Here is a 20465-nt window from a genome sequence, read left to right as displayed (position 1 = left end):
TACCACAGGGTAAATTGCTGCAAATGGGAATGTCACTAATAGTACACACATTACTCAGTGTGCTCAGTGTTGCATGTGACTCATGTATGAGGCAAACCCCTATACTTTTATTGAATGAGTCAGACATACATGTCTAGACTTACAGTCGATTATATATGGTATTTAGTATTTATATAGCGATATAGCGATGTGCTTTTACACAGTATATAATCTTGTCACAATATCATAACAACTTAAATGGCCATTGTAGTGACAATTACTCTCTTCCGCTTTTAAGCTTTAACTGATGTCCTGTTAGATGCATGGGTGTGGGCAGGGACCTACGCTGTTGCTCTCACCTCCCCTGATGTCATATTTCATGCATGGATGTGGGTAGGGACCTACACTGGGGCTCTCACCTCCCCTGATGTCATGTAACATGCATGGTTGTGGGCAGGGACCTACGCTGTTGCTCTCACCTCCCCTGATGTCATATTTCATGCATGGGTGTGGGTAGGGACCTACGCTGTTGCTCTCACCTCCCCTGATGTCATGTAACATGCATGGTTGTGGGCAGGGACCTACACTGTTGCTCTCACCTCCCCTGATGTCATATTACATGCATGGATGTGGGCAGGGACCTACGCTGTTGCTATCACCTTCCCACCTACTTTTTTAAATGGGGATGAAGTCTGTTACAAACCATAAGTGATGTCGGTGTCGCAAGAGAAGAAGCCATAGAAGCTGGATTTTCCAATAGAACCGCGCAGGTAAGAGATGCCTCTGACTTTTATTCTGCTGCACATTGGGAGGCAAATGGGTCACTGTACTTAATTGTAATCATTTCTGTCATCAGTTGCAGAGTGTGGCAGCGGAAACCGAAACTTCACACATTACCTGTCAAGCTAAACGACCTCTCCACTCCTCTCTCTGTACAGTTTAACTCCTTGTGGCTCCCGCCTCTGCATGTCATGTGACGTGCATCAGGGAGCCACAAGGCGTTACACTGTACGGCCTGGCTGAAGAAAGGCGTCAAGAGAACGTGTCGCTAGCTTAGCTGACAGGTAATGCATGCCGCTGCTGCAATGTCCTGGGAAGTAGGGATGGTTATAAGGTAGTGCAGGGTGGCCAGGCCAAATTTTTGATCAGAGGGGGAGGGGTGCGAAGGGCTTTGCAAGGGCCCCAACCTGCCAGGTTCTAGTTACCCCCCTGACTACAGGGCCACTAAAATGTCTGCAATCCTCACCAATCCTCTGCAATACCTATCAGAAAGCTTTCTACATGCCAGCGAATGTTACTGGGGAATGGGGGTGACCCCAGGCATGTAGATGTACAGGATTCTGCCAGTCTTTATAAATAAACAACAATAAGACATTAGAATGTAGCATAAAATATGCATTAAATGACCTGAATTTCAGCCACCATGTTTTCATCGGGCTTCAGGTGTACAGTGAAGGCTTCCCTCATCTCTCTGACCCCGTCATACAGCACCTCAACCTCCACTATGTGCTCCGTCTCGCCCTCCTTAAACTCAATATCTGAAAACAACAAACACACAATTACAAATGGTGACTAAAACAATTCTAGACAACAATTTGTTTTAAATAATGTGGAGCATCTTCACGCACTAAGCTAAGCTCTTCTTGTAACTTTTGTAATGACGGCAGCGCAATCAGGCTCTAATGTATAATATTCAATGTTGTGTCCATTTCCTGATGTTTACATTCTGGGGACTATTTATAAATGTGGTGGTCAGCTAATGGAGGTCAATGCCCTGAAATGTGACAAGACATATCTCAGAATGTGGCAAGACATATCCCAGACTGTGACAAGCCATACCCCAGACTGTGACAAGACATACCCCGGACTGTGACTAGACATACCCCAGACTGTGACAAGACATATCCAGACTGTGACAAGACATACCCCAGACTGTGACAAGACATAACTTGGACTGTGACAAGACATATCCCAGACTGTGGCAAAGCATATCCCAGACTGTGACAAGACATACTCCAGACTGTGACAAGACATACACAAGACTGTGACAATACATTCCCTGGACTGTGACAAGACATACCCCAGACTGTGACAAAACATACCCCAGACTGTGACAAGAGATACCCCGGACTGTGACAAGACATATCCCAGACTGTGACAAGACATATCCCAGACTGTGACAAGACCTACCCTGGACTGTGACAAGACATATCCCAGACTGTGGCAAAGCATATCCCAGACTGTGACAAGACATACCCCAGACTGTGACAAGACATACACAAGACTGTGACAAGAGATACCCCGGACTGTGACAAGACATATCCCAGACTGTGACAAGACATATCCCAGACTGTGACAAGACATATCCCAGACTGTGACAAGACATACCCTGGACTGTGACAAGACATATCCCAGACTGTGACAAGACATACCCCAGACTGTGACAAGACATACCCCAGACTGTGACAAGACATACACAAGACTGTGACAAGACATTCCCTGGACTGTGACAAGACATACCCCAGACTGTGACAAAATATACCCCAGACTGTGACAAGACATAACCCAGACTGTGACAAGACATACCCCAGACTGTGACAAGACATACTCCAGATTGTGACAAGACATATCCCAGACTGTGACAAGAGATACCCCGGACTGTGACAAGACATATCCCAGACTGTGACAAGACATACCCCAGACTGTGACAAGACATACCCCAGACTGTGACAAGACATATCCCAGACTGTGACAAAACATACCCCAGACTGTGACAAGACATAACCCAGACTGTGACAAGACATACCCCAGACTGTGACAAGACATATCCCAGACTGTGACAAGAGATACCCCGGACTGTGACAAGACATATCCCAGACTGTGACAAGACATACCCCAGACTGTGACAAGACATACCCCAGACTGTGACAAGACATACACCATACTGTGACAAGACATACCCCAGACTGTGACAAGACATACCCCAGCCTGTGACAAGACATACCCCAGACTGTGACAAGACATACCCCAGACTGTGACAAGACATACACCACATTTAGACAAGACATACCCCAGACTGTGACAAGACATACCCCAGACTGTGACAAGACATACACCAAACTGTGACAAGACATTCCCTGGACTGTGACAAGACATACCCCAGACTGTGACAAGACATACACCACATTTAGACAAGACATACCCCAGTCTGTGACAAGACATACCCCAGACTGTGACAAGACATACACCACATTTAGACAAGACATACCCCAGACTGTGACAAGACATACCTCCGACTATAACGAGAAATACCCTGGGCTGTGAAAAGGCATACCTCCAACTGATAAGATATACCCTAGACTGTGACAGGACATACCCCAGACTGTGACAATACATACACTGAACTGTGACAAACGATACCCAGGACTGTGACAAAAGATACCCCGGACTGTGACAAGATATACCCCAGACTGTGATGAGATATAACCGGAACTATGACAAGTACCGGTTCCCTTTTACCATCCACCAAAAATATATATTTTTTTTTTACCAAGCACAAGCCAAAATCTTTGCAAAAGTATTTTAAAGGATAGTAAAATACAATCATTCATAAATAAATATAATGTCACAGTTTGCTTTTCAAAAGTAATTTGTTTTAAAACAATTATGTTTAAGACTATAAAAGTGCAAACCAATTTCTTAATGTGGTTTAGCCGATATACTTTGTAAAATTCCTTCCAGCTCTTTAGTGGGAGCTGTTCAAACAAAGGAGGGATCCTAAACCGGTATCAATGTGATTATATGTAAATATTGGGATTTCTGACAAAGAAGTCCCTTCCTTTCAGATGTGATTTTACAAGGTCACCAGGCTATGTTTGGACACGCTCCTACACAATGGGGATATTTAATTTCTGACTCAAGGTGGGTCTTTAAACATCAGTCGTAGGAGAAACACTTCATCTGGCTTTGTCCTTCTTCACCGTTTTTGTCAAATTTAATTTTCTATTTCAAAAGCTTTGTTGATTAAAGAATCCCATTCTTATCTGGAAACCTTTATTATATTCCTGGTTATTTTATCATTCATTTTTTACGGTTGCTTGACAGCATGTTCGTAGTTTGTCAGGTTTACTTATTAAATGTTAATGAACATGTGGTCTTTAAACTTACGGAGTCAGAAACATCAATATTATGATAATGGCTACTACTAATACAAAGACACCGGCCCATATGCAGTTTTATGCACTTTTTCTACTTAGTTCTCTCCTAAGTGATATTTTCAAATTGTCAATAAGATGCCCTTTAAACCACCAGCAAGAAACAAAATACTAATACTAATAACTAATTTTGATAGTACTTTTTCACCTACTTTTGCATTTGCGAATTACTGAAAAGGTATTTTAAATAGAAAATAAAACATTATCTCCTAGGAGAAAAAGTTAAAAAGAAAAATAGAAAAGTTAATTGCATATGGGCCACTATGAGAAAATAAAACATGTATAGAGAATTGAATGTGTTAGCAAGCCACAAAACACCAACTAAGCAAGGCAGTTAGCACCTGAGAGTAAACATGCAAACTTTCCTAATAAAATCAATTTGTTTTATGAGGCTCCTCCCCCATGTCAAGAAGTGTAGATTCTGTTGAAGTTCTGCCTCAGGGCCTATTTCCACTACATGCGGATTCTGGATGCAGAAAACTGACTCCAATTAACGCCTATGGGAAATCTGGATCAGAAAATTTGCGTTTAGTAGAAACAGGCCCATAGGCATTTATTAGAGACAGTTCTGCACCCAGAATCCACGTGTAGTGGAAACAGGCCCTTAGCCTCACAGCTGTGTAACTGCCACCTTCCTTCATGTGACACATGCTCTACATGCTCATTCTGGACGGCCAGTGCTTATTGTATTAGAAGCAGAGAAGTCAGGCAACTGGCATTATTCATTAGAACATGAAGATGGGAACCTCCACACTCTCAAGTTCCCTTAACAAGATTACAGAGCTTTTGCCAGATATATTTGTGAGGATGGAGGCACCCTGATTATTAAATAATAGTTTTCTATTGGCATAAAAAAGAGATGTATTCTCTTACCTCTCCAGAAGATAGGACACCAGTTTAACTGGAATTTTTTTTATGCAAAACACAGATAGAGAACACGTTTCAGGGGTACAAGCCCGCTTCCTCAGGACAATACACAGAGCCTTGTAACAGTGTGCATAGAGTATGGGTGCCTCTAACATCTTAGACAACTATTATTTAATACTCTGGGTGCTTCCATCACCACAAATTTCCAGCCAGAACTCCTTTGGAGATAATAGTTTTACCTAAAACTATATTTAGGAAAGCGACCATCCAGGACTTAGAAGGCCGAGTGGGGAGAGTTTATTCCCCCCAAGCCTATACGGTGGTTGCAGGGATCTGCAACCCATCCTTGTGAGTATAAAATCATATACTTACAGTTACCCCTAAACTAACGGTACTGCCCCATTGGGCTCCTGGCCTCTCTCTGCTTATCACTTGATGTTCCAGGAGTGGGAACCCACTAACTGAAACACCGAAACCTCTCTATATCATTTGCCAGATAAGGCTTTCCGTACAAATTATATTTCAACTCTGTATTTAGCTGTGTGCCTTCAGTTCAGATTACAAATAAAATAAAGTAAAATAAATAAAAGAGAGATATGCACAGACCTTCCAATGTGCATGAAAAAAATCAAGATAAAAATTGGGATAAAAAATGGGATAAAAACTAAAATAGAGAGGTTTTGAAATAAAAAATCTGTATGGTATAGTCTCTATTGATAGCTCTGAATATGTGTCACTTGTAATGTCTTTTTAATCCTTAATAGGATCAACTCAGCGCACACGCTGAGTTGAGTCACGGAGCAGCCGGCCGGAGCTCTGATTCAAATACTGGACTCCAACCTGACCCTAAACCTACCCGTCAGGAACGTGAGTAGAACTAGTGTGGATGCTTTATTGCAGGAACCATAGACGCCAAGGCAAACACTAATAACTCATCTGGCTCTACTTGGAACTTATAGTGAAGAGGATACACCCTTGTGATGTGATAACTAGTTCCCCATGGGGTATCTCTATTGGAGCACATCAACTTACTTTACTCCTATTAAGGATTAAAAAGACATTACAAGTGACACATATTCAGAGCTATCAATAGAGACTATACCATACAGATTTTTTATTTCAAAACCTCTCTATTTTAGTTTTTATCCCATTTTTTATCCCAATTTTTATCTTGAATTTTTTCATGCACATTGGAAGGTCTGTGTATGTCTGAGTGAGTGGATGATATGTATATACATTAAATATGAAATATATGCAATATCGTGATGAAAAAATTGCTTTATTTATACAACAACTGACAGTTTGTGTTTTATAAATATATTTTGAATAAAATACCATTCTAGCACCAAAACTAGTTTGCGCTTTCAACAGCATCTTAAAAGGCGCCAAACCCCACTCAGAATCAATCACTGCCTCTATAAGTATGATCCCAAAACCTAAGACAAATAGCCTTCTCTGGTCCAACTATAGACCAATCTCACTCCTGAACATTGACGTCAAGCTGATAAATGTTTTCATTAAGTTGAACAGTATCTATTATTCGCTAAACTGCTAGATAACATCTTTAGGCCCAGCGCAACTAGTCTCTTTGTTTACTATTGATCTATCAATTTATATGAGGTGAGTGGGTCCCCATATTTAACTAGTTTGCAGCAGGTGAAACAGCACGCTCATAGGAGCACCTCCACAAGCGCCCTCCATATTGCTTATAAGAGAAATGCCTGCGAATCCTGAAAATCCATGCTTCCTGTCCTGTGTAATTAAGAGCATATTGAAATTTAAATGTTAAATGATGTCACTGAACAGAAGAGAATTGTTTTCCTGTCTTCCTTATGTTCTGTGTATTGTCACCGTACCTCACTGGCTGCATCATGAGACCAGCAAGCACGTCACAGACAAATACCTTCAGGTTGCCATGTGGGTCAGGTATTGATGGTCAGTCAATAAAGAGAGCAGAGCGTACCTTCTGACACGGGGTTATAATCTTCTCCTGAGGTAGCGGAGCCATCCTTTGTGTGAACCCGCACAATAGAGACCTTTGATGTGTCTCCCAGACGCACAACTGGAATTTTTACGACTACGATTTGTCCGGGTTCCTTTGGTTCGCTCACACTAAACTTGGTGTCTGCAAACTTTATGATTGCCTCTGAAAAATAGAACATGTAGGAGTTAACATTGCAATTATCTGCATTTTCAAAGACTCACACTCAAGTGCTTTTCAGATTCTTACTATCTGCGTCATCTTTAATCTTTATTAAAGTCTCGTTGAGTTCTCCGATGGATGCTCCGAAGGGGGAATCGCTTTTTGGCGTGCCGAGCACCAGCCTCAGCTCCTCTTCCTCCTCATGAATGGAGTCGTCCATCAGCACCAAAGTGCAGGGTTGTTCTGTTTGTCCTAAAAGGATGAGGTGCAAGAAGAATGCAGCGTCAAGGAAGTGACTTGTGGTATTTCATTATAAGTATCTTTCACAGTGATTGCATAAAGATGCTACGACTGGCCAGTTATGAGGTGATTTTCAGAAAATATGCGCCAGTGTTTGTTGTCCTACTGAATAAATAACTGTGAGGTAAAATCTAGCTATTCGCTTTGCTGGAGGATGTCTATGTGACAGGTGGTTATATTCCAATCCAGCAAAGTACATTTCAGATTTCCTGAACAGTTAAAGAGGAACTTTAGCGAAAAGGGGGAAAAAAAATAAATCAATACATAGCAAAGTGAGAAGTTAAAACCTGGCAGAACTAAAGATTTCTCCTCCAGTGATAAATTTCAGAAGGTTAATAAAGGAGGAGAAAAAAGATTTTACAGTTGAAAACACTGCCTAATGTATAAATTAAATTAAATTAAATAAATTAATATCATGAAAAATAATCAATTTTATTCCTTGGTATTTTCACTACAGTTCCTCCTTAAGTTATCATTTCAGGTACACTTTAAGGGCCCATTCACACTAGAAATCGCTCAACGCAATGCTGAGCGATTTTCTGGAATTTTCCAGCATTTTTTTCCTAGAGATTTTCCAGCGATTTTTCACTGTACAGAAAGCGTTTTTTTCAGCGATTAGCGTTTTGCGATTTCTAGTTAAAGTGAACCAGAGATGAAGCACCCTCATGTATTTCACCATATATATCAGAGGGAACATTAGAGAAAAAACCTACCCTGCTCTCTTTTTCATCCTTCATTGCTCAGCCTGCTTGTTATCAGCCCTGATAAAATCCCTGAGCATTCAGTCTGGCTTTGCTCAGGAATCATTATAGCTGAGTCTGTCTTCTCTGGCTATGCTTTCCTGTTCTGTATATTTGCAGCATTACAGAGAACTGTGATGAGATGGGAGGAGCTGATAATGTAAGGGTATATTAAAAAAAGTTTTTTTTATCTATATTTGTTAGTCATAAGAGGTTTTTAGAAATGGTGATTTCATTTTGCACAAAGCCCACTAAATAATATGCTTTTCTGATGAACTGTGTTTTGCATGGAGTTTTAGTTAAAAAAAAACAAAAAACGGCACACCAGAGCTGTGAAAATACCAGGTATAGTATTTATTTTGTAAAATCTATCGGGGGATATGTTCATTTTTTGCCAAAGCGTTCATCTCTGGTTTCCTTTAAATAAGCTGTGTCTGTCTTCTTCTGTAATGGCGATCGTCATTTTTCACCCCCACAGGGAGACACGAAGAGACAGCAGTAAAGCAGCCCAGGAAGCAGCATGTTCTTTCCAGGGTGGCCTCAAACAATGGGAAAAATAGATACAAAAATGTGGCGTTTGCGCAAATGATGGTATCTGTGCTGACCATTCACTTGAATGGACAGCGCTTTAACGACGAGCCCCCGTGGCCGGCGGTAAACGTCCTGAAAGCGCCCATGTGAACTGGCTCAAAAGCAACTATAAACATGCATAAATTCTAGCTGATCCTAGTAACTATAATTTTTTTTTAGCCTTACCATCTAGCCTCGTTTGGAGACATACTTTCATGTTAAACAGTCTATAAAGTCGCCCAGACACCAGTACACACACATTACCTGGAAGGAAGGTGATAATTGAGCTGTCTGTGTTCGGTCTTTCTTCAAAGTCCATCATCACCTGAGCAGAGCCTTGTCGTGTGTAACAGCGCACTGTAGATTTATAGCTGACATCTCCACTTCTATACACTATAGCCGAGATCTTCCCATCCTTCTCTTTGCCAGTGTAAACTGCATCTCTGAACTGCACTTTGGGTACTTAAAACAACAACAACAACAAAAATCAAAACAAAGTTTATCAATTCAAGAATGAATTGTGTCATGGCAACAAAAACATTTCTGCAGTTACTGTTGGCGATATCACATAACTTAACAGTGTTAAATCGGTACTTACATCAGGTAGATAGTGTGTGCTGCATTAGTATGACCTGCATTACCCAGGTAACCCGTATGTTGCCATGGTACTCAGCGCTACATAACTTACATAGTGCGTGGTTCCATAGCATATTTCAGCAGTGATGCACTGGGAGAAATCTCGGAGCTCACTCCAACATGAATTATTGCAAATACTTTCTGTTTTAAGAAAGCAAATTTTGGTTTTGTGTGGTTCCATGGCAAAGTACACATTGGAAAACGTGGCTTGCGCTAATTGCCTAATTGCGCACTGTGTCCCCCCCCCCTCGAATCAGGTCATTTCAGTGCCCGGTGATCAGCGTTGAAGCTGGCGCAGTCATGGCACTAGTGCTATGCTGGGCGCCCCGCAAAATGGTAATTCTGGGATCTGGTGATTGCCAGACCCCAAATTACTTCAACTCGGTTGGGGAATAGTATTTACACCGCAGGGGATTTGAATGGCAGCATTCGGCCGTCACTCTGCACCCAGTTCACCAGCGGACATATAACACGTCCGCTGCTAAAGACCTGATGGACGTACTAGTAAAAATGTCATGCAATTTTACTTCTGTATAGTGATTACATATCTGTATATCTCCTGATTTATCTTCTTCTAATGAGACACTGAAGCAAAAAAAAAAATTATGATAAAATGAATTGGTTGTGTAGTACGGTTAATTACTAGAACATTAGTAGCAAAGAAAATATTCTCATATTTTTATTTTCAGTTATATAGTTTTTTTTTATAACATTGCATCATTCTCAAATATTTGCAGTTTACACACTACTCAGCACTCTAAATGATTTTACAGAGCAGGCCAGTGAACTTTTGAACTGTCCTCTGCAGAGAAAAAGAAATTACAATAACTGACATTTGAAATAACAAGCTTCAGAAGACAGAGCTCTCTATAACTTTGAAAGTCGTGGAGCTCAGTGGCTCTTTCGCATAGATAACAACTGGAGATTAACTCTTCCTGTACTGGAAACAATATTAGACTTATGTCTCTACTCCTAATGTTTTATTTCTTAGCTGTACTACACAACCAATTCATTATATTATATATTTTTTTATGATTCAGTGTCTCTTTAAAGCTCCTAATTTAATTTCAATTGATCTCCTCATCTGTTTAAACTCATGAATAATCTCTCCTTATCTGTCTTAACCCATGATTTATCTCTTTTTATAGTTGAGGTGAAAAAATAAATAAGGAGAGATACTTCAGGGGATACATTTCCTGAATGAAATCTGTGAGGCCTTTGAAATTTAATCTGGCGGCCACAACAACCAGTCAGACTTTTTTTCTTCAATTTACATCATATACCAGCTTATATCCGAGTCTGACTATCGCTAATTATTGTGGCAAATCAAGCACATTCATCATCTTCTGTGTAATGTGATTTTTAGCTTCAGTATGTCTTATGGGATTAACATACACTACAAGACTACAATAGATAGATGCAAAAGTCTGGGCATCAATCCAAGGCAGGCACCTTTAAACAACACTTTATTCATCCTTAGCAACATTGACAGACAAGACAGGAGTACATGCAGTTGGCCTGATGGCCGTTTTGCAGGTCCCTCCACTTTGTCAAAGGCCACAAGACAAGTGGTGTTTGAAGATCTTCCTTGGATTGGTGCCCATACATTTGCATCTATCTATTGTGGATTACCCTGTTTCTGTTTAGTGCAATCCTAAACACTCCGGTACCCGTGGTCTCTGCCTTCTCAGAATTTAGACCTTCTATATTTGGGATATGCTGTGCAAGACTTCACATTGTTAGCAGAAGGGTGTGATACATCTCTTCAGATAAATAATTCCAAGTCATGATAATATGAAAGTGTGACTTCTTTTCTTACGTTTGTATATTTAATCCATGTGAAATATTTCATTTGTGTATTATCAGTTCATCTAATTTGTAAAAGTGACAAGATAGCGACATATGCCCGACCTTCTGCTACCTACTTTTCCCCTCTCTATTCCCCTCCCCCCTTCTCTCCTTTCCTTTCCCCCTTCCATCCCTTCCCTATTTCCTTCTGTACCACCCCCCCCCCCCCCCACCCACCGTTCCCTCAACATTCTGGTATTCGGCACCATACTAGCCACTTATTGTCTCCTCAATTGACTGGTTTAACATATACATGACCCTTATTTTGCCAATCGGTACCATTTTTGTTATCCTTGTTTGGTCTGAGATCATATGCATGATTTATAATACTGTATATGCTTACCATTATATGCTTACCATTACCAGTCTGTCCATGTCTACCTATCTGGCCAATACCAATGTTGCTATGTTCTGTATGTTTATACTTTTTGAAATCTTTAATAAACACAAATTTAACAAGAAAGTGTGACTTACAATCAGAGACTGTGTCGTTGATGAACACTGTGGTCTTGCTAGGCTCCCCGAGAACGGCGTTCATTGGCATGCGCAGCACGAGTTCAAACTTCTCAATTCCCTCCAGTACCGGCTGGCCCAAGTCATCCAGAATGACCACACGGAAGGTCTGCATGTTCACTCCTGGCGCAAAGTCCAGGTTCCGGCTGATGCCCACATAATCAATGCCAGCTGATAGATAAATAAATCGTTATATTAGATAAAAAAATAAATCCATGAAAGAAAACCTGTCACTTTTCTGGGCCTAAGGAACAAAGCATGTGATAAAAATAAACATTCAAAGGCCACTTTTAGCAACGTGTATGTTTGGGTCTATACATTATTCCATTATTCTGGCAAAAAGTGAGGGCAACTTGAATTATTTAAAGAGGAATTGTAATGACATACAGTACATTATAAAGGATACCCACTTTTAAGTTTAATATCCTTGTTTCAGCATCATAAACACTTCCTACATCTATATATTGCTGTATGTTAGTATGTAGCTCCACCCTCTAAGTAATGCTTAGCATAGGCTGATTAGATATGCAGAATCCTCTTCCCAGAGCATTCTAGTATATTCAGTATATTGAGCATTCAGGTATATTTTCACCAAGCCTTTGAACTCTCAGTAAACAAACATTCCGTAGAGACCACCTGACAGAATTAAAGATGCCGCCACCTATTAAAATATTATCCTTTCACTTCACCTGCCTGTTGTGAATAAGCTAGTGCAAGCCACTGTAATGGCTTTGTGGGGGTGGGGGTGGGGGGGTTCTCAATAATAGTCAATCGGGAAGGGTGGAAAGATCAGATCAATTTCTTCAAAGATTGACAGGTGTGTATTCGGTTGTATGAAATTCTTTCAACCAAGCAATTTGTTAAGTTACATTCAAGAAGGAAGCAACTAGATTTGTGTTAAGAGAAAACAAAAATATTAGAATGTAAAGATTTAATCCGTGGAAGAAATGTAACATATTTAAGATCGGTAAATTTGGAGTAGTTTACTGACTAGTCAGGAACAGGTCACAGAAGGAGCTTTCATTGAAGGATACCCGAGGTGACGTGACATGATGAGATAGACGTCTATGTACAGTGCCAAACACAGAAATAACTGTGCTGTGTTCCTTTTTTTCCCCTCTGCCTGAAAGAGTTAAACATCATGTAGGTAAGTGACAGTTTCTGTCCATGTCGGGGCCGGGTTGGTCTGGGTCAGACTATAGCATAACTATAAGTATTTACAGCCATAAAACATTTTCCTGTCAGTAAATGGCTTCTGAGAGCAGAAAAGAGATAAAAAGGGTCAATAGCTCTGGCATACGTCAATGAAGGTGTCATTGAGCAGAGACAATGAAACAGTAAAAACTTTAAAACTAGATTTAAATATAAAATAAAACTGTGAGTTATCTAAAAAAAAAAGTCATTTTTAGGAGGAGGAGGATAGATACAATTGTTTTTTTCATCAGTTTATTTTCACCTCGGATGTCCTTTAAGGAAGGTTTATGTAATAATAATTAAGTCAATAAGAGAACAGGCCTATATTATAATTAAAAAGATGTTCTAATAGAGGCAGTTGTGAAGAGTAGGGAGGGTGACTGCAGGATTTCTATTTGCCACTTCTTTACCCACTTGTTTGTTGTTTTGGCCATGTGTTTTTGTAATTGTTAAGGCAGCATAATAATCCACAATAATTTTACTTTCAATCCAATTTAAAAACTTCACTCAATTGTTTTTGTTGTTGTGTCAAAATCCCATATACGGTACATGTGTGGTACATCGATTCCATGGCTTATATGCAATTCACCTTTTCTCCTGAGTTTTCTCCCAGGAGATCATTTTTCATCTAATTTTAAAGATAACTTTTCAGCAATTTGCAACTGAAAAAGTACCAACATGTAGGTGAAAAAGTACTATCATAATTATTCAGAGCATTTTCTTGCTTGCTGGTGGTTTAAAGGGCATTTTATTGACATATCACCTAGGAGAAAACTCGGGAGAAAAAGCTAATTGCATATGGGCCCTTGAGTCTAATCATAATCAAAATAGTCAAAAAAGTACAACAAAACATGTGTGACCACCTTAAAGAGAACCCGAGGCGGGGTTCTGAGAATAAAATCCACATACAGAGGCTGGGTCTGTCTATAGAGCCCAGCCTCTGTTGCTATCTAGATCGCCCCTAAGCCCCCCCTGCGCTCTACAATCCCCCCATAAAACACAGCAGTGCTGTTGACACGCAGCTTGTCAGAGCGGGCTGTGTATACCTTTGTAACGTCAGTCTCATGCTCTCCCCCGCCTCCTGCATCGCTCCGGTCTCCGCCCGCGTCCCTTCCCTCCCCGCTGATTGGAGGGAAGGAACGTGGGCGGGGACCGGAGCGATGCAGGAGGCGGGGGAGAGCGGAGATTGACATTACGAAGGTAAACACAGCCCCCGCAGCGCGGCTGTGATTTATGGGGTCTCGCTGAGCGCAGGGGGGATTTAGGGGGGGATCTGAATAGCAACAGAGGCTGGGCTCTATAGGCAGACCCAGCCTCTGTATTGGGATTTCGTTGTGAGAACCCCGCCTCAGGGTTCTCTTTAAAGGACAACTAAAGTGAGAGGGATATGAATGCTGCTATATTAATTTCCTTTTAAAGAGAATCTGAAGGGGTACATATTATGATGGCGCTGCTCATTTAGGCGAGGGGAAAGCCGAATGACGGCTTTCCCCGCAGCCGCTAAACTCACAGGCCCCGAATTACCGCTACGCGGGGTGCGCATCATAGCATTCCTGCTATGACAGCGACGTGCTTCGGCGCTCGCCTCTCAGAGCCGCGCACCGAAATGAACTGATCCAAATCTGAAGTGAAAATAAACGTATGAGTAATTAATTGTATGTGTAGCACAGCTAAGAAATAGAACATAAGTAGCAAAGAACAGAGTCTCATATTGTTTCCAGTACAGGAAGAATTAAGAAACGTCACTTGTTATCTATGCAAAAGAGCTGCTCTGAGCTCTCTGACCCAACTTGGGTTGGAGTCAGTCCTATTGCCCGAAGCACTTATACATCAAAGAAACAGCAAGATGCAGCTTCAGATACGGTTTTAAAGGGAAGTTCAATGGGTCATTAGCTCTGCTCTGCTTCATAGTTTAAAATACAGTGTGTGGTTTGTAATTACAAATATTAGAGAATGAATCAATGTTATAAAAAAGCTATATAACTGAAAATAAAAATATGAGACTCTTTTCTTTGCTACTAATGTTATATTAATTATCCATACTACACACCCAATTCACTATATCATGTTTTTTTTTTCTTCTGTGTCATTTAAAGTAATACGAGTTGCCTGGCTGCCTCTAATACTTTTAGCCATAGCCCCAGAACAAACTTGCAGCAGATCAGGTGTCAGATCTCACAAGATTAGCTGCATGCTTGTTTCTGGTGTTATTCAGACACTACTGCAGCCAAATAGATCAGCAGGGCTGCCAGGCAACTGGCATTGTTTAAAGCTAATGGGAACCGGGTTTTTAAAAAAAAAAAAAGTCAGATACTCACCTAAGGAGAGGGAGGCTCTGGGTCCCATAGAGCACTCTCTCTCCTCTCCCAGTGCCCGCTGCTGTCCTGGCTCCCCCGTAGCGGTATTCGACCGTTTCGTTCAAATACCGCTGTCTCCCGGCCAAAGGCAGGCTTCGGAAATGCTTCGGGAGCCCGAGTGCTCCCGAAGATGGGCCGCTCTACACTGCGCACGCGCGCGCTCTATGACGCGGGACTCGGCTCCTGAAGACTTCCAAAGTCTCCTCGGCGTGGGACGAGAACAGAGAAGCCAGCGCAGCACCGGGGCCACCGGGAGAGGGATGGTTCATTAGGACCGAGCCTTCCCTCTCCTTAGGTGAGTATCTGCCTTTTTTTTTTTTAAGAACCCAGGTTACATTAGCTTTAAAATGAAATAAATATGGCAGCCTCCACATTCTTCTCACAGTTGTCCTTCAGTTGTCCTTTAAGCCTAGGGCTATGCAGGCAATTTTCAATCTTGGATATTGTAGAGAATTGTTCTTTGGTGTTTTTGCTGCACATTTGTGAGAGATTAATCTCAATCTGCAGTTTGGGGGAAAAATCCCCCAGATAAAATCTCTGAGTGATTTATCTTCTTCTCATTCAACTCTATGAAGAAAAGTGGACAACATTCATCACTATTACTTTCCCGGAATGGTCTGAGGGAGGTAATGACTCCTGTCATGTGACTGAAAATCATGTATGGAAACAGCTTCCATTACAGCTATATAACCTAAGCAAAGCAATCGCTCACCAGACATTGAAATTGTGCAGCTTATCCAGATGAAATCAGTCAACGAGATCGATCAAGCATAGTAGAAAATCTTGGTTGCAAAGGATTGACCAGGTGTGCAGAGTTCAATCTCCTGATGACCGATGGGTCCCACCTCAAGTGCATGTGTGTCCCTCCAGGCAGTGTTGAAGGCTCACCTGTCCGCTGGAGTAACTCCTGACTTCCTACAGTGTCCCGCGTCACTGCTAGTGACTGTACCATGTGACACTGGTATGTGCAGCGACGTCACTACATGAGCCAGTGTCACGTGGTACCAGCGCTAGCTGTGACGCCGCTAGACGCCAGGATTCAGGGCGGTGGACAGGCACCAGGGGCGGGGGGTTTGGGAGGACACATATACACTTTGGGGACAGCAACACTGCAGAAATCGATGTGAAGTGTGTGGGAAGGCAATAGATTCGATCAGAGAGGGATCTATTTAATGGTCGATCTTGTGGCTAATCAACAGGTTTATGGGCACCACTAGAGTCTAAATTCTAGAAAGACATACAGAAACCAAATACTACTCACCAACTGCTGACACTGGCTCCGTCTTCTGGGAGCGCACTGTGACAGTGGCAGTCTTTGACAGGTCTGTACCGGTTCTCCACACACGAACTTCAATGTATCCCGCACTCTCATCCACATACAGCTCCACATCACCAAAGTAAAAGGCCGGTTCTGAGGGAACAACGCGATGATATATTAAATACACAATCGTGCTTCCAATTTTATAAGAGCTGTGAGGCTATTACACCAAAATTAAATGATTGTTTGTAAACGGTTCACAAACATATTATAAAATGATCTATTCAGTTCAATGCAATAATTTTAATAATAATGATTTAAAAAAAATCTTGTCGCAGGTGAAGAGACAAGTTAAGCAGGAAATAGAAAGAAGATCTTTGTGAGTTTTAACATACAAAATGGAGCATATGGTAGCACAAAAAACTGTTCAGATGAAATAGTTGACAAATAATTTGAAAGATGGTCAGTTGTTGAAACAGATGGATAAATACAGCATGTGCTGAATATTTTGCAGTATTTTGACACTCCAGTCATATGATGATAAAAATTCCTAAGCATTTTCATGTAACACTTGTCCTTTCATTATTTGGAAATAAGCAACACAACATTTAGAGGTTATATTTAAAGTTAAGAACTTTTTATCTAGATAATTCAATTTATTTAAGCAGATTTGGACATCAAAATGAAAAGGGGGGCAGCTTAGAAACACACAGGGGACAGGGGGACTGCTTTGTAATCCAGGTGTTTCGCACCAAGAGGGACTGTTGGCAGTTACGCTGTATAGTTTGAGTACGTATAGCACCGTCACTGCAATTTTATGTAAAATTACTGATATTTTAAGACAAATCCAACACCCATTCTCGCTTGAATCTTCCTCCTACTCCCTAAAGCAAATCCCTCAACCTATCCCCCCCTTGTGGTGCCTAAATTCCCCAATACCTAAACTTGATCCCCCCTCCTAGTGCCTAAAATGATTCCCCCCTCACCTAATGCTTAAGCCTTTTCCCATCTCCTAGTGCCTGACCCCCCCCCCCTTACTTGGTGCCTAAACCTGACCCCCACCCTCTCCGTGCCTAAAATGATACCCCACGCCTAATGCCTAATATAAATTACCCCTTCTAATACCAAAACCTAACCTCCCCCTCTGGTGCCCGCTATTTGTAGCCGGCTACTCTAAGACAAACGTTCAAAGTATCTGACTACTTATAGTAGCTGGATTGGTTACTACTCTGGCATCGGGTTCACTAACTGGGTGCCCAATTACCGATACTCGGCACTGGTGTCAGTCAAGATGTCTGCCAAGCTGCGTGCCCAAGTCACCTGCTTCAGTTTGGTTTTGCCTGAAAAAATAACGTTGATTAAAGTAGATTGACTAGACAGCAAGAATGATGCCCTATGGAATCCTGAGCTACCTAGTGAGCATCTCCCACTTCCTCTGTTAGCCATACACGTGTATTGTAGAGCAAATACCTCCATGGCAGGCATACGCAGTATTTATTTATTAATCTTGGCATAGGAATACATACACACTCAATAGATTTAAATGCAAGGAAAGAACATTCAGCTTTTTGTGTTACTTTTAGAAAACCTCCTTCATTCCAGTTTTATCTAACATCAAAAGAGTCTATTGGCTTGTGCCAGATCTGCAGTATGTATACATAAATATGGGTGGATTATCTCACGACACAAGGAGAAAGTGATGAGTCAGTTCAGTCTTTAGGATTCCTGAAATAATTCACTTAATTTAGATGGTAAGCTCAAGATGCAGCTGCTGGCTGAAGTGAGGCAGAGCCGCAATGGTCAGTGTTTTCAAGAGGTTCACCACTTGAAACTGCAACTAGGCATCTTCTGTACCCTTAAGTCTTCCCAGCTGAGCTGATGGGACACTGGGGCACTATGTATGGACCAATCCATTACAGTCTTCCCAGCTGAGCTGATGGGGCACTGAGGCACTATGTATGGACCGATCCATTACAGTTTACCCAGCTGAGCTGATGCGGCACTGAGGCACTATGTATGGGCCGATCCATTACAGAATTCCCAGCTGAGCTGATGGAACAGAGGCACTATGTATGGACCAATCCATTATAGTCTTCCCAGCTGAGCTAATGGGGCACTGAGGCACTATGTATGGACTGATCCATTACAGCCTTCCCAGCTGAGGTGATGGGACACTGAGGCACTATGTATGGACCGATCCATTACAGTCTCCTTAGCTGAGCTGATGGGACACTGAGGCACTATGTATGGACCAATCCATGACAGCCTTCCCAGCTCAGCTGATGGGACACTGAGGCACTATGTATGGACCAATCCATTACAACCTTCCCAGCTGAGCTGATGGGACACTGAGGCACTATGTATGGACCGATCCATTACAGTCTTCCTAGCTGAGCTGAAGGGACACTGAGGCACTATGTATGGACCGATCCATTACAGTCTCCCCAGCTGAGCTGATGGGACACTGAGGCACTATGTATGGACCGATCCATTACAGTCTTCTCAGCTGAGCTGATGGGGCACTGAGGCATTATGTATGGACCGATCCATTACAGAATTCCCAGCTGAGCTGATGGAACAGAGGCACTATGTATTGACCGATCCAGTACAGTCTTCCCAGCTGAGCTAATGGGGCACTGAGGCACTATGTATGGACTGATCCATTACAGTCTTCCCAGCTGAGGTGATGGGACACTGAGGCACTATGTATGGACCGATCCATTACAGTCTCCTTAGCTGAGCTGATGGGACACTGAGGCACTATGTATGGACCAATCCATTACAGCCTTCCCAGCTGAGCTGATGGGACACTGAGGAACTATGTATGGACCAATCCATTACAGCCTTCCCAGCTGAGCTGATGGGACACTGAGGCACTATGTATGGACCAATCCATTACAACCTTCCCAGTTGAGCTGATGGGACACTGAGGCACTATGTATGGACCGATCCATTACAGTCTTCCCAGCTGAGCTGAAGGGACACTGAGGCACTATGTATGGACCGATCCATTACAGTCTTCTCAGCTGAGCTGATGGGGCACTGAGGCATTATGTATGGACCGATCCATTACAGTCTACCCAGCTGAGCTGATGCGGCACTGAGGCACTATGTATGGGCCGATCCATTACAGAATTCCCAGCTGAGCTGATGGAACAGAGGCACTATGTATGGACCAATCCATTATAGTCTTCCCAGCTGAGCTAATGGGGCACTGAGGCACTATGTATGGACTGATCCATTACAACCTTCCCAGTTGAGCTGATGGGACACTGAGGCACTATGTATGGACCGATCCATTACAGTCTTCCCAGCTGAGCTGAAGGGACACTGAGGCACTATGTATGGACCGATCCATTACAGTCTTCTCAGCTGAGCTGATGGGGCACTGAGGCATTATGTATGGACCGATCCATTACAGTCTACCCAGCTGAGCTGATGCGGCACTGAGGCACTATGTATGGACTGATCCATTACAGCCTTCCCAGCTGAGGTGATGGGACACTGAGGCACTATGTATGGACCGATCCATTACAGTCTCCTTAGCTGAGCTGATGGGACACTGAGGCACTATGTATGGACCGATCCATTAGAGCCTTCCCAGCTGAGCTGATGGGGCACTGAGGCACTATGTATGGACCAATCCATTACAGCCTTCCCAGCTGAGCTGATGGGACACTGAGGCACTATGTATGGACCAATTCATTACAACCTTCCCAGCTGAGCTGATGAGATACTGAGGCACTATGTATGGACCGATCCATTACAGTCTCCCCAGCTGAGCTGATGGGACACTGAGGCACTATGTATGGACCGATCCATTACAGTCTTCCCAGCTGAGCTGAT

General features: G+C 42.3%; 1 protein-coding gene across 1 annotated transcript in view; it reads right to left on the bottom strand.

The window, feature by feature from the left end:
- The window catches only part of FREM2 (FRAS1 related extracellular matrix 2), a 317024-nt gene that overhangs the window by 50070 nt on the left and 246489 nt on the right, over positions 1–20465 (bottom strand). The window contains exons 7-12 of the mRNA XM_068267101.1: positions 16623–16772; positions 11772–11981; positions 9078–9275; positions 7291–7455; positions 7024–7206; positions 1387–1517 (exon numbers count right to left, since the gene is read on the bottom strand). Coding sequence (XP_068123202.1) covers positions 1387–1517; positions 7024–7206; positions 7291–7455; positions 9078–9275; positions 11772–11981; positions 16623–16772 — 1037 coding nt within the window. The remainder of the gene's footprint in view (positions 1–1386; positions 1518–7023; positions 7207–7290; positions 7456–9077; positions 9276–11771; positions 11982–16622; positions 16773–20465) is intronic.

The sequence above is a fragment of the Hyperolius riggenbachi genome, chromosome 2 (genome assembly GCF_040937935.1).
Source record: "Hyperolius riggenbachi isolate aHypRig1 chromosome 2, aHypRig1.pri, whole genome shotgun sequence".
NCBI lineage: Eukaryota > Metazoa > Chordata > Amphibia > Anura > Hyperoliidae > Hyperolius > Hyperolius riggenbachi.
The sequence above is the reverse complement of the archived record's forward strand: the minus strand, read 5'-3'. Positions and strand labels throughout refer to the sequence as shown.